At 39.7% G+C, this 14,219-nt stretch overlaps 1 protein-coding gene across 1 annotated transcript in view; it reads left to right on the top strand.

The window, feature by feature from the left end:
- The first annotated feature begins 4,813 nt into the window (after nucleotides 1-4,813).
- IARS2 (isoleucyl-tRNA synthetase 2, mitochondrial) overlaps nucleotides 4,814-14,219 on the top strand; it is a 52,175-nt gene continuing 42,769 nt past the window's right edge. Inside the window, exons 1-9 of the mRNA XM_060246484.1 lie at nucleotides 4,814-5,125; nucleotides 6,077-6,199; nucleotides 8,021-8,177; nucleotides 9,419-9,567; nucleotides 9,654-9,703; nucleotides 10,280-10,389; nucleotides 10,480-10,570; nucleotides 12,207-12,322; nucleotides 13,915-14,084. Coding sequence (XP_060102467.1) covers nucleotides 4,829-5,125; nucleotides 6,077-6,199; nucleotides 8,021-8,177; nucleotides 9,419-9,567; nucleotides 9,654-9,703; nucleotides 10,280-10,389; nucleotides 10,480-10,570; nucleotides 12,207-12,322; nucleotides 13,915-14,084 — 1,263 coding nt within the window. The 5' untranslated portion in view covers nucleotides 4,814-4,828. The remainder of the gene's footprint in view (nucleotides 5,126-6,076; nucleotides 6,200-8,020; nucleotides 8,178-9,418; nucleotides 9,568-9,653; nucleotides 9,704-10,279; nucleotides 10,390-10,479; nucleotides 10,571-12,206; nucleotides 12,323-13,914; nucleotides 14,085-14,219) is intronic.

Below are 14,219 nucleotides of genomic sequence, written 5' to 3'. Positions count from 1 at the left end.
CAAATACAAGTTGATGGGATGTGAACTGGCAGAGACTGACCAAGAGAGAGATCTTGGGGTCGTGGTAAATAACTCACTGAAAATGTCAAGACAGTGTGCGTTTGCAATAAAAAAGGCCAACGCCATGCTGGGAATTATTAGGAAGGGAATTGAAAACAAATCAGCCAGTATCATAATGCCCCTGTATAAATCGATGGTGCGGTCTCATTTGGAGTACTGTGTGCAGTTCTGGTCGCCGCTCCTCAAAAAGGATATTATAGCATTGGAGAAAGTCCAGAAAACGGCAACTAGAATGATTAAAGGGCTGGAACACTTTCCCTATGAAGAAAGGTTTAAACACTTGGGACTCTTTAGCTTGGAGAAACGTTGACTGCGGGGTGACATGATAGAGGTTTACAAGATAATGCATGGGATGGAGAAAGTAGAGAAAGAAATACTTTTCTCCCTTTCTCACAATACAAGAACTCATGGGCATTCGATGAAATTGCTGAGCAGACAGGTTAAAACAGATAAAAGGAAGTACTTCTTCACCCAAAGGGTGATTAACATGTGGAATTCACTGCCACAGGAGGTGGTGGCGGCCACAAGCATAGCCACCTTCAAGAGGGGTTTAGATAAAAATATGGAGCCGAGGTCCATCAGTGGCTATTAGCCACAGTGTGTGTGTGTATGTATTTGGCCACTGTGTGACACAGAGTGTTGGACTGGATGGGCCATTGGCCTGATCCAACATGGCTTCTCTTATGTACTTATGTTCTTAAGAGGTGGTGGAGATAAATCGCTTATGGAGGTCTTTTCATACAAACAACAGAATAATGAACAGGAAAAGGCATCCAGATATTTAATTGCTTGTGTTTCCTGTAGTACTGCATGTTTTGGTCACTGTTGCATTCTCTATTGTTATGTCTTTATGAACCACACATATATTTGTTACATTTTGTTTATTATTTGAATGCATAGCATTCTCATCACAGTATTAAGAGTGTATATTGATTCACAGCTATGGCAACATTGGAAATATCAATGCACTTAGCACATCATTTTGCACTGCTACAGCCACACACTACTGCTTGTGGGTGGACTGCACTCTTCTGGTTAATACCATCAATTTTTAAAAAAGAATTTGTCTTTGTTAGATGCACTGTTATGACAGATAATGTTTAGGTTGCTTAGTTATGAAACGTTGACTCAGTTCCCCCCATTTAGAGAGGCAATTTTAGGACTCCCAACTTTCATTAAATGCAATATATTTCAAAGCTCTTATATGCAGAATATGCAATAAGGTTAAACAATGTTGAATATAAAACATAGCAGAAGGGCAGTAAAGTAATATTTATGGTTGCAAAGGGCACATCTCTAACTTAACAGACCAGTTCATCTGGATCATCAACAGAAGCCAGCAAACTTTGAATTAATCTGTTATTTTGTAAAGGAAAATTTCCATGGGTTCACTTTGTTTGCGTTTCTCCTTATTCTCAGAGGTATATCTTACCTTTGATCCACTTACACAACAAACCACTTTTCTTGTTTTAAAGAGGCACTTCCTTATTTGAGTCATATTACAAACCAGGTTTCGCAAAGTATTTTCTTTGCTTTGCCCTTTCTGCTTTTCTTAAAAATTCAATAAAATAAAATAAAGCAATAAGATGAATCTCATTCATCCTGAGCATCATGGGCTACAATCCTGCAATCTCCAATAGCCTTCTCTCACTCTTTCACTTTGTGTGTAAGATAGAGACTGATAAAAATTTATCATTTTTTTATATATGATTATATTTAAATTGCTGTGTATATTGTTTTATTTGAATCATGGAATGCCATGTCTGTAAGCCGCCCTGAGCCCGCCTTTGGCGGGGGAGGGCGGGATATAAAAATAAATTTATTATTATTATTATTATTAAAAATAACATCTCTCTGCAACTAATTCTAGCTCAGATAGCCTGATCTCATCAGATTTCAGAAACTAAGCAGGGTAGGCCTGTCTGCTATTTGAATGAGAGACCTCCAAGGAATACAAGGGGCATAACATGGAGCTGGGCAATGGCAAACCACCTTTGAATGTCTCTTGCCTTGAAAATTCTACAGGATCCCCACCAGGGGTTGTTTTGCACAAAAATAGGTGGTGGAGCTCATCCAGGGATCGTTATGCAGCTAACCTACTATTCAGTGGGCAAAGAGGTGGAACTCTCAGAAAGGTTCAGGAGCTGTGCTCTTGTGAGCTCCCACTGAATCTGAGGTCTGGTCCCCACAAATCAGCTGTGACTTGATGGCACTTTCCAATACCATACAACTGATTCTATTTAGGATATTTACACCAGATTGTATTTTATTCCAGATTAATTAATTTGATATCAGCTACTGTAAAAACTCCTCTTGGACACACACCTTAACAGGGTGAGGAGAGGTTGAGTGGGTCAACAAAGCAGAGAGCAATACTATGACAAATTTAGACTCTGCCAATGGTGATGGAGCAGAGGAATCCTTGAAGGTATTTATTGGGCAGCAGCAGTAATGTGTGAACTCTTCTTAGAAGTGTGAACTCTTCTTAGAAGCTATAAAGGCCAAAGTGAGGCTTTGGTCACATTATGAGGATTTAAGTCACTGGAAAAGACAACAATGCTAAGAAAAGTTGAAGGAAGTAGTAGAAGAGGAAGACCCAACATGAGATGGATTGACTCAATCAAGGAAGCCCTGAGCAAAGTTATTAATGACAGGATGTTTTGGAGGTCAGTAATTCACATAGAAGTAAGAGCCCCATGGCACAGAGTGGTAAAGCTGCAGTACTGCAGTCGGAGCCCTCTGCTCATGACCTGAATTCGACTCCAGTGGAAGCTGGGTTCAGGTAGCTGGCTCGAGGTTGACTCAGCCTTCCATCCTTCCAGGGTCGGTAAAATGAGTACCCAGCTTGCTGGGGGGTAAGTGTAGATGACTGGGGAAGGCATTGGCAAACCACCCCGTAAAAAGTCTGCCGTGAAAACGTTGTGAAAGCAATGTCACCGAAGAGTCAAAAATGACTGGTGCTTGCACAGGGGACTACCTTTACCTTTTTAATTCACATAGAGTCAACATGTGGGAAATGACTTGATGGTACACACAGACACTTTGCAACGACTCTGAAATTTTTTTGTGAAATAAAAGAAATTCCAAGGCTATTTATAACTGACCTGACTTTATTCGAAGAACCCCAATCCCATACTGTGCATGGCTGGCTGTACTAAACCGGATTTATATTCAGGAGTACTGGCATAGAATTGTACTACAATCATTGAAGTCAGATTTTAACATGGATTAGTCATTTATGACTTATATCCGCCCTGAGCCACTTGTTGGGAAGGGCGGGATATAAGTCATAAAATAAATAAATAAATTCCTTAAACATAGTTTAGCCACCTTTTACAAATATAATGAAGGGCAGATAAGAACATTGGAAAGATATGCTTTTCTTCTTTTTTACAATGCACACATATGTGCACACATGCGGGATTGGTTACATTACATAAGGAGTTATATCCGATTCAAAATACTAGTGATCCGAAACTAATTTATTTAAATCATAATAATGTGATGATTTTGAAAGCTTCATCCCGACAGCCCAAGAGAAATAAGCAATGTATCTTGAAATCCTCCTTTCTTAGCAACGTCCACCGAAGGCACAACAATTACATGATGTTCCTATTTGCTTTACCTTTTTATTTATTTGCTTCCCCACGTCGATCTTTATAGTTACCGCGCATTCACATGCATGCCATTATCTATAAATCAAACTGAAAAGGGATGAAAGAAATTTTGACACGAGGAAAACGTACCTTAGCTTGCCAGCGCAGCCCACAGACCAATACTTTCACCTACAACCTAGTTCCTTCAAATCCAAGCCTCCGAGGACTTCCTCTATTCTCCGCCCAGCATAAGAATCTTCACAGGCATCTACTGGGTCCTAAAGTACATGGATATTTTTTCTCGGTTTTAAGCCATCGCTGGATGTATTGTATACAAATACTCACTGCATGCAGATTTAGCTTTGACTATGTATTTAGTGAGGTGGGTTATCCATGGCAGCCGAATTAGGTCTGCTTGCAGACACACATACACGCTAGCAGATTATTTAGGACTGCAACCTATGAGGGGACACGTTCCATTATAATTACTCCTGAGTACACATGGTACATTCAGACTGTAAGTTTAGACGATCATTCTAGACTTCAGCTATAATAATAAATGTGTCAGGGCTTTGGTTTTGCTGTGAAACTGGACAGTGACAATGCAATCCTATGCAGTGTTAATCCACTCAAATTCAGAGTTTAGGACTGGGCTCACTATACGGGGTGGCCAACGGTAGCTCTCCAGATGTTTTTTTGGCCTACAACTCCCATCAGCCCCAGCCATTGGCCATGCTGGCTAGGGCTGATGGGAGTTGTAGGCAAAAATCATCTGGAGAGCTACCGTTGGCCATCCATGCACTATAGGATTGTGCGAGAAAACGGATACTTGCTTAGGTTACGTTTAGGAGTGCGATGAATCCCCGTAGAACAGGTCCCGTCCTGTGCAGTTTTTCTTAAGATTCTCTGGCACTTCACGCGCGGCTGTCATTCATTTCTACAGCCTTCTTGTTAAATTCTGGCTTCGCTCGCCTTTGAGGTCCTGAAACATGTCGTGGGGAGCTTACTTTCTCAGAACATGCCTGAAGGAAACGGGCACTCGTGGCAGCACAACACTCTAGCACCCTGAAATTGCAGGCTGACTGTCGGACCCGACCAAGCATCTCGGGGTGTAGGAAGGAGGACGGAGCTCTAGGAGGAGCTCGAGAACCAAGTCCCAACTTGCAAAGCCTATGGGTGCCGTGGTGGCATGTCCCCTTTCGGAGACCGTTACGCGCTCTCTGTTCGCCGTCACTCACCCGGAAGTGCTTATCGGCCAGGTGTGGAAGATGTTGTGGGCATTGCCGGTGGTGCGGTCCTCGCCGCGTCCCTGGTGCTGGGCTCGCTGGGTGGCCTCCTCCGGGGCCAACAGGAGTCAAAAAGCAAGGGCCGACGCCAGGTTCCGGGAAACGGTGTTGTTGCCCCGCAGCGATTTTCCTGTTCAGCTGCCCGGTCGGCTGCAGCCCGAAACTGAGCTGGAGATACAGGAGGTAGAGGGGGGAGGATGAGAACGGTGGTCTCCCAACTAGGGAGTTGGGTTGAGGGAGGCTGCGTACAGCGAAGGGAAGGGGAGTTGTATCATGCACACTCGCTTCCTAATGCGGTGGAACGAGCTAGGTCGAGAGCTCTCTGGGGTTGCTCACTCACAGTCGGCACACCTCAGATAAACGCCCACTGTATGGAGTATAGAGTGCCACAATCAAATAGCTGGAGCGAAGCTATTCATAGAGAATATAACTATGGATGGGCTTAAAGTGCATTGATGTGCACGTGTTTTTCCAAGAAAGTCCTGCCATAAGGATGCATGGGATTCTAGTCTGCAGAAAGCAAGCATGGCACAATCTAGGAGAATGTAAATTAGCCGCGAAATCTAAAAACGGTGATAGTTATGAATTATTTTTGGAAGAAGGAGCCTAATAGCCTAGCCTGAGGTTGTCAGAGCTTGGAAGCTAAGCAGAATTGATTGTGATTGATACTTGAATGGGAGGCTGCCTCCACTGGGAGGCCACCAAAAAAACCCTGGAATTGCAGTTGAAGAAGGCAATAGTAGACCACCTCTGCTCATCTCTTGCCTTAAAAACCCATTATACTGGGGATGTAATGAGTTGGTTGTGACTTGATGGCTTATGATGATGATTATTGTTACTTTAGTATTAAGCAGCATCTATGTCACGTAGCTGTGTGCTCAAAGTGCTAACTATAGGATCTGGTTTGGGAATGAGTCTTTAAAAATCAAGTTCATTCAGCATAATGCTTGTCAATAATTATTAAATAATTTGAATGTGGAAACAGCATAACAACCATTTATTAGATAATACATATTAGATTGTTGAAGCTGAATATAAAGACATATTTCATTCTTCTGTTTTTAATATAGCTTTTTGTTTTCAGCTTGTTAAAATACATGAGTAAAACTATGTTCTGATACTGTGTTTCTGTAGAAATGTGGCTTTTCAGAACTGTATTCATGGCAAAGACAAAGGAAAACAAAGCAAGAATTTTGTCTTCATGATGGACCACCGTATGCCAATGGAGACCCACATGTTGGTCATGCATTGAATAAGGTGAGTATATTTATGTTAAATTAATTTGCTTTGTCTTCATGGCACATAAAATGTAAATCTTTCCTGTATTGCCTAACCTGCCAGTTCATATCTGCCTCACAAGTTCTGCAGTCTGCCCCACCTTCAGAGGTGAGGCAGTGATGGCAACCAGAAACAGGGTTTTTTCTGGTAGAGGCATCTGGCTTAAAAATGCCTTCCCCCTTGATGCTCATCTTGTAATTATGTTGCCAAACCATTTCTGTTCATCCAGGCTTTTAATTAGGGGAACTAGATTTTTATTTTTACAAAACCACCATTATTTAGGCCTGAAAACTTGTTTTAAGCTGTCTGTGGTCTGTTATGTTTTTATGCTAGCCTCTTTTTAAAAAATGCTGAAATTAATAATCTTTTCATATTTGATTTTACTATAAGATGCCTCAGGCATGTTTGTGGATAGGAAGCATAAAAATGTTCTGAATAAGTAGCACTTGAAGTATCAGACCAAGGGTCCATCGAGTTCAGTGCCCTGTTTCACACTGTGGGCAACCAGTTGCTCTGGGGGGGGGGGGGGTGGCATACAAATAGGACAGAGAGACTGTAAACTCCCCCTGTTGCTTCCTCTAGTACAGAGGTTTGCAATGCTGTGGATGGAGGCTCCCATCAGTCACCATGGCTAGTAGCCATTGATGCTCCTCTCTTCCACGGATCTTCCTAAATGCCTTTTAAAGTGACCTATGTTTCTAACCATCACTGTGTTGATTGGCAGTGGATTTAATAGTTCAAGTACTCATTCATGAAGAACTGTTTCCTTTTAGAGCCAGTTTGGTGTAGTGGTTAAGAGCAGTGAACTCTAATCTGGAAAACCAAGTTTGATTCCCCATTCTTCCACATAAAACCAGCTGGGTGACTTTAGATCAGTTACAGTTCTCAAAACTCTCTTGACCCCACCTACCTCACAGAGTGTCTGTTGTGGAGAGAGAAAGAGAAGATGATTGTAAGCTGTTCCAAGACTCCTTCAGGTAGTGAAGGGCAGGGTATAAAACCAACTCAACTTCATCTTTGTCTTCTCCAACAACTTCACTAGGTGCCCCTGAGTTCTATTAATATGGGAGAAAGGGAATAAGCTTCCTCTATCTACTTTCTCCCCACTGTGGATTTTATAAACCTATATCATGTCTTCCTTTAGCCATCTGTTTTCTTGACTGAAAAATCCCAGGCTTTCCAGCCTTTCCTCATAGGAAAAGTGTTCCAACACCCAAATTATCTAGGTTGCTCACCTTTGTACTTCTTTCTACCTCTCCAATATCCTTTTTGAGATATGGTGACCAGAACTGCACACAAATGAGACTTACAATATTGGCTGTTCTCTTTTCAGCCTCTTTGCTAATACTTCCTAGTATAGAGTTTGCTTTTTTATCACAGCTGTACACTGGGTTGACATTTTCATCGAGCTTTTTACCATTACCCAAGATATCTTTCAGCTCATCCAGTTCCAGCCCCATCAGATCTGCCCAATGACTCTTATTACCGTGCCAGACTGTGCAAGCAAATGTGCATGAAGCACAAAGATAATCCACTCTGTGTCTTCAAGCTCTTGAGAACGGCAGGGGACATCATGTTAGGTGGTTCATACTTTTGCAGATGCAAGTTAACTATTCTTGCATCTAGGCAGTATGCTTTTTTTCTTAAAATGTCTTAGTATCACTTTTTTTAGAAATTAAGTACTAGAGGCGAGAGATACATGTAACACCCCCTGTACTTTGAAATCTAAAGTAAATGTTGTAGGGCCCTTGTGAATTTGAAAGTTAAGATTTGAAGCATATCCTTTTTCTCCCCTTTCAGATTTTGAAAGACATCACCAATCGATTCTACATGATGCGAGGCTACACAGTACATTATGTGCCAGGCTGGGATTGCCATGGATTACCCATAGAGTTGAAAGCATTATCAGAATTTGAGGGAACACAGCATCTCTCAGCAATGGAAATCAGACAGAGAGGTATTTCACAGTTTTCCTCTGAGAGGTTTGTGACATGGGTGTGCAGCTGTTATGTGAGCATGTGATTCTTGCTTATTTGAATGAGAGAATCTGTGTGCCTTGAAGTATTTGAGAATCATACACATAGAACATTGATTTAATTTCTCATTGAAAAGGTATCGGGAAAAATGAAAACATGCTGAAGATGTAGGCATTTGAGCAGTTAGACAAAAGCACAAGTCATAGGGTCAGATATTTTGTTGTTTTAAAACAACAGATTTATCTTTAAAACTGTCACATGTGGAACTGCCTTATACTGAATCAGACCCTTGGTCCATCAAAGTCAGTATTGTGTACTCAGACTGGCAGTGGCTCTCCAGGGTCTTGGTTAGAGGCATATCACTATTGCCTCATCCTTTTAACTGGAGATGCCAGGGATGGAAACTGGGACCTTCTGTATTAAAGCAGAGGCTCTACCACTGAGCCACAGCCCCTCTCATTATACTTGTAATTATAACTGTTAACAAACTGAAGTACTGTTTGTATAAATTTGAATGAGTCAGTGAATATTTGGCTTGTATTCTGTACTGGTAGGTCTGCTCCTGACTGCAGGGGGTATAGGGGCAGCAGTGCTCACTTCTGCCTTTGCTAACAGATAGGACTTTAATTAAATAGCAACAACAAAAATCAAGCTGCCTTTTTATACCAAAGTTTATAGTGGCTTAGGTCTGCACCAGTTTCTCTCAGGGAAATCAGGATAGGTAAGCCTGATAGGTCTGTCTGTGGCAGTAGAAAACAGCAAGCATGTTAAAGACTAACACATTAGTCCAGTAGCACATTAAAGACTAACAAAATATGTGGCAGGGTATGAGCTTTCATGAGTCACTGTTCACTTCTTCAGATGGTATCTGAAGAAGTGAGCAGTAATTCACAAAAGCTAATACATTCCCTGCCACAAATTTTGTTCATTTTTAAGGTGCTACTAGCGTCTTGCTCTTTTCTCAGGAAAATGGAACAGATGTGTGTTTAGAAAGAGATTAAGCTTCTTCACTTCTGCAGACTTGGTTCATTCATTCTCTACAGCTGATTTAAAAACCCCCAGAAGATCAGTTCTTGAGTCAGCAGCATCTTGTCTAGTCATGCACTGTATCAACTTATAGATTACGTTGTTATTTTTTGTCAGCAAAGACTGATAATTAAGCCAGTAACATTTCCCTGGTACTGGCCAAATTACTATTAGCCACATGTTTTTCCTTTTTCAGCCAAAGAATTTGCACAAAAGGTGATTGAAAAACAGAAATCAGCCTTCATTCGCTGGGGCATAATGGCAGATTGGGAGAACAGCTACTATACGTTTGATAAAAAGTATGAAACAAAACAGCTGAGTATTTTTCACCAAATGTATGATAAGGTAGGTTAACACTTGGTACGTAACAGAATTTCAGCTTTCAGAAAACCAGTCAGTATTGATGGTTTCAACTCTTTTTCTTCCTTTAGGGTTACATTTATCAGGATTATAAACCAGTGTTTTGGTCTCCTTCAACAAAGTAAGTAGCAGTCTTGTTTTTTATCCTCAGATGATTTGTGAAGGGGCAGGAGCAGGGTTGACTCTATAATGATATGGTGGCCTTGAGTGGCAGAGTTTGGGTGTGGTAGCTGTCACCTTGGTGTTGTCATGAGCAGCTTAACACTCCTCCAGGTGTCTTTAAACACAGTGTTGCAAGATGCATTGTACGACCTTGTAAAGTCTTATTGGGCATGTAAGCCTGTGGGAATGAGGTGGGGAAGAAATGTTAGCTGCCATAGGCGAAGCCATTACAGGAGTGCCCAAACATGCTTAACATAAGAGCCACATAGGATAAACATCAGATGTTTGGGAGCTGCTAGACATAGACATCAGATGTTTGAGAGCCACAAGGTATGAATGTCAGATGTTTTAGAGAAAGAGCGAAGGAAGGCAGATAGATGAGGAAGGGAAATAGAGGTGGAAAAGGCATGGGAAAGGCCTCAAGTAGTACCCATTGTCAGACTGCTGTTGGAAGGGAGCAATTTGAGCCATTTATTTATTATTTCCAATTTATAACTCACCCTCCCAAAAAATTATGTGCTTGTTCTTTATCCAGTACAGCCCTGGCTGAAGCTGAGCTTGAATATAATCCACAGCACATTAGCCATTCTGTTTATGTCAGATTTCCCTTGTTGAAAGCACCACCCAAGTTGGCTTCTCTGATAGGTATGCAATGTGTTCCGAATTCAATGTCTGTGTTTGTTTTATTTTGGTTCTTCAAAAAGATGGCCTAATAGAATGTGTTTCTGTCTGTAGATGGAATGCAGTCTGTGAGTTTGATAATCTGGACCACACAACCCTGGACTATTCCAGCCAATCAAGCTGTTTGCTACATGCCAAATTCAGAGTATGTAATTAATTGTTTTAATTTATCTCTGGTACTGGAACAACTTGAAATCCCTCTACGTTTGCAATGATATGGTGCAAATATTAGTGCTGAACTAGTTATTTGTGCTGCTTGATCTGCTTTGTTTACTAAGAATCAAGTACCAGTGTTTACATCCAGGAGAGTGTTTGTATAGGGCTTTGTTTGAATAATATGACAACAGCTATTAAAATACACAGATCCAAAATTTTACAGATCCAAAAAGGAGACTTGCATGTTTTCTTTCCACTGTTTTTGTCTGCCTTCATTCCTTTGAAACATTTTTGATGTCTTCTTAAATACAAAAATCCAAAGTTCTTAGTATATTAATTGTAACTCTCATTTCCATTGTATGGAATGCTTGCAGTAATATAAAAACATAAGATAAGATTGTAGATGTGGATATACTACATGTGTACATTTATGATTTCTTAACAGCTCTGCCACTAGCTCCACTGCCAAATTCTCAACTGATTTTTAAAATTTCTTTATACCCTTGAGTTTAAAATGTTATGTCATTTGGCACAGATCCTTACTGATAAAAGAATTGGAAGAAAAATGTCATTTTATTACCTTTGCTTAATTTCTAGTTTCTACTAATTTTAAGTATGTTGTACCTAAGCAAAAGGATGCAGATAAAGCAAATAAAAGTAGAACCAAAGAACGCTCAATGCATTTTATCTAGTATTTCTCCACATGCAAAAGTGGACTGAGTTCATTTGCTACTAGATTTTGAAGGGGAGTGGACAAATTCATGGAAACTGAATTGAAGTTGTTCTCTTCAAACTATTAAATGTGTTCTATTACTTTGTTTCTACATACCAAATCTCACTTCAGTTTGTCACTGTTGGCAACTGGAGACAAGTTTGGATAACCAGGCTGTTCTTAAATTTTGTCACTGATGGGCAGATTTTTCAAGGTACCTAGGGAATATAGCATAATTCAGTCTGTGCAGATTTCTTAAAAATAATCTTCACAAAATGGACTTGTCTTCATTTTGACTATGAAAATGCAGTGAAGTGGAATTGGTGCTTCCTTCTGTGTGACAGCAAATTCCTTGTCAGCACTGCTGTGTTCTGTGAATTGTCATGGGATAAGGTTGGCTTTTAATGGACACAGAGCCTGCATTGTAGGAAACTGGAGAAATGCTGTCGCCACTGAAAATATACATCATCTAATGAGATTAGCACCAAATCAATTTTGATTGTTTTAAATTGTAAAATCTGTAATTTTATAATATGTATTGTTTTAATTGTTACTGTGATTTTATACTGTGAGCTACCCTTGGCGGGGAGAGTGGGATATAAATCAAATCAAATAAATAAATAATAAATAAAAGGATAGCCTAAACTCATTAGATCTCAGAAGCCAATCAGGGTCAGCCCTGGTCAGTATTTGGATGGGAGACCACCAAGGTAGTTGAAGGTCATTGTGCAAAGGCTTGCAATGGCAAATCACCAATAAATGTCTCTTGCCTTGAAAACCCCATGAGGTGTTACCATAAGTCAGCTGCAACTTGACAGTAAAAAAAGAGAAAAGTCTGCTGTTTTCATTCATTCTGCATCATATCTTCATGGTATTGTAGAATATTTATATGTATATGTGCCTAAACTTGTAGGTATTCGATTGTGAAGTGTACAGATACTGGGGAGCACTTTATTGTGGCTGCGGACAGAGTTCAGTCTACAGCTGCTGTTTTGGATACAGAGTTTGATGTGATTTCAACATGTAAAGGTAGATGTTTTAATACTCTGAATTTAAGAAATCTTAAATGTTTGTAAACACTGGTCTAGTGCATTATCATTTGCTGACTAACTAGCAAGGACTGCTTGTATTCTGAGCTCTTAGTACATTTTGTTGAGCAGTAATTAGTCTCAGATGATAAATCCGGTTATTCTTCTTGAGTTGTCTTTAAGGTAATCCTTGGGTGTCTTTTTTTGGTTGTACTGTTGATTCTGCTTTTCATTATAGAAATTTACTGACTGATTTTTAAAATTTATAGGTTTCAGTAGCTTCAGTTGCTTGTCTGTTCACTCAAAGGAAGTAATCCTGAACCATGGCATGGATCTCTTTGGTTTTTAAAAAATTATTTATTGTGTTACAAGACAGAATATTCAAGTGTCTGGCAGTGTCACACAGCAGGGGACCAGACAGGGCTTCTGCTGGCTGCCACCACTCTGGTAAGGATCTGTATGGGAGGACCCAGAGCACCCACCGAACCCATGTGTCTTCCTTATTAGCAAGTACATTTTAACCATGACCGAAGAGACATGAGGATCCAGGCAGTTTAACAATAACAGGTTTTTTATAAGTGCTCAAAACAATGAGTGGGTTGTAAAACTTTTAGTGAAATAGTGAATGAAGAAACAGTAAAGATTGGTGCAAAGAAATTAAACAGCCCTGATAAAACTAACTGGATGTTTCCTTCTACTACCTTCAAACCAACTCACCCTCCTTGGATGAGGGATCCCTCGCTGGCTGCAACCTTTATTTTATTTTATTTTATTTTATTTTATTTTATTTTATTTTATTTTATTTTATTTTATTTTATTTTATTTTATTTTATTTTATTTTATTTTATTTTATTTTATTTTATTTTATTTTATTTTATTTTATTTTATTTTATTTTATTTTATTCTATTCTATTCTATTCTATTCTATTCTATTCTATTCTATTCTATTCTATTCTATTCTATTCTATTCTATTCTATTCTATTCTATTCTATTCTATTCTATTCTATTCTATTCTATTCTATTCTATTCTATTCTATTCTATTCTATTCTATTCTATTCTATTCTATTCTATTCTATTCTATTCTATTCTATTCTATTCTATTCTATTCTATTCTATTCTATTCTATTCTATTCTATTCTATTCTATTCTATTCTATTCTATTCTATTCATATCCCGCCCTACCCCACCGAGGTGGGCTCAGGGCAGCTTACAACATAAAAAGCTAATCTGCCTTCAGTTCCACAAAGAACCACCCTGTCTGTAGCTTGGCCTTTTTATTATTTTCTCCCAGGTTCCACACACACACACACACACACCCGAGCAAGTTCTCCCTCCAAAACCTTTTCACCCAATCTGGGGAACAGAAGGGTTCATGGGAGATGTAGGCCCACAAGTCACTACTACACAAACTTCTCTCTGCCGTCTAGGCTGTACTATGCCTAAGATCATGACAGGTTGAGATGCTGAAGACTTGTGGACAGAGAGGGAGGGGGAGCATAACCTTACTTTAAAATGTGACCAGAGTTCAATTTCCATTATGTCAGATTTGATTCTTATGTTTCTACTTCTGTATTTTTCTTTTTTAATTCAGGGGTAGATTTGGAAAGTGGCACATGCTCACATCCTACAATTCCTGGAAAACAGTCCCCACTTTTACCTGCAGATCATGTGACCATGTCAAAAGGAACAGGATTAGTCCATACAGCCCCAGCTCATGGTATGGAAGATTACAGTGTAGCTTCTCACCACCAACTTCCCATGGTACTGTGGTTTTGCTTGCTTAGATTTTTAATTTGTGTCTTTCTAGTACAAAAATTCTTGATGTCAAACATTTATTGATGGAGCAAGAAAGAGTGGAAGCTCCTATTCTCATTTTTTAGTCCTCCTGAGAGTGGC

Source organism: Heteronotia binoei, chromosome 1, assembly GCF_032191835.1.
Source record: "Heteronotia binoei isolate CCM8104 ecotype False Entrance Well chromosome 1, APGP_CSIRO_Hbin_v1, whole genome shotgun sequence".
NCBI lineage: Eukaryota > Metazoa > Chordata > Lepidosauria > Squamata > Gekkonidae > Heteronotia > Heteronotia binoei.
Note: the sequence above shows the minus strand (reverse complement) of the source record. Positions and strands in the feature narration are given on the sequence as shown.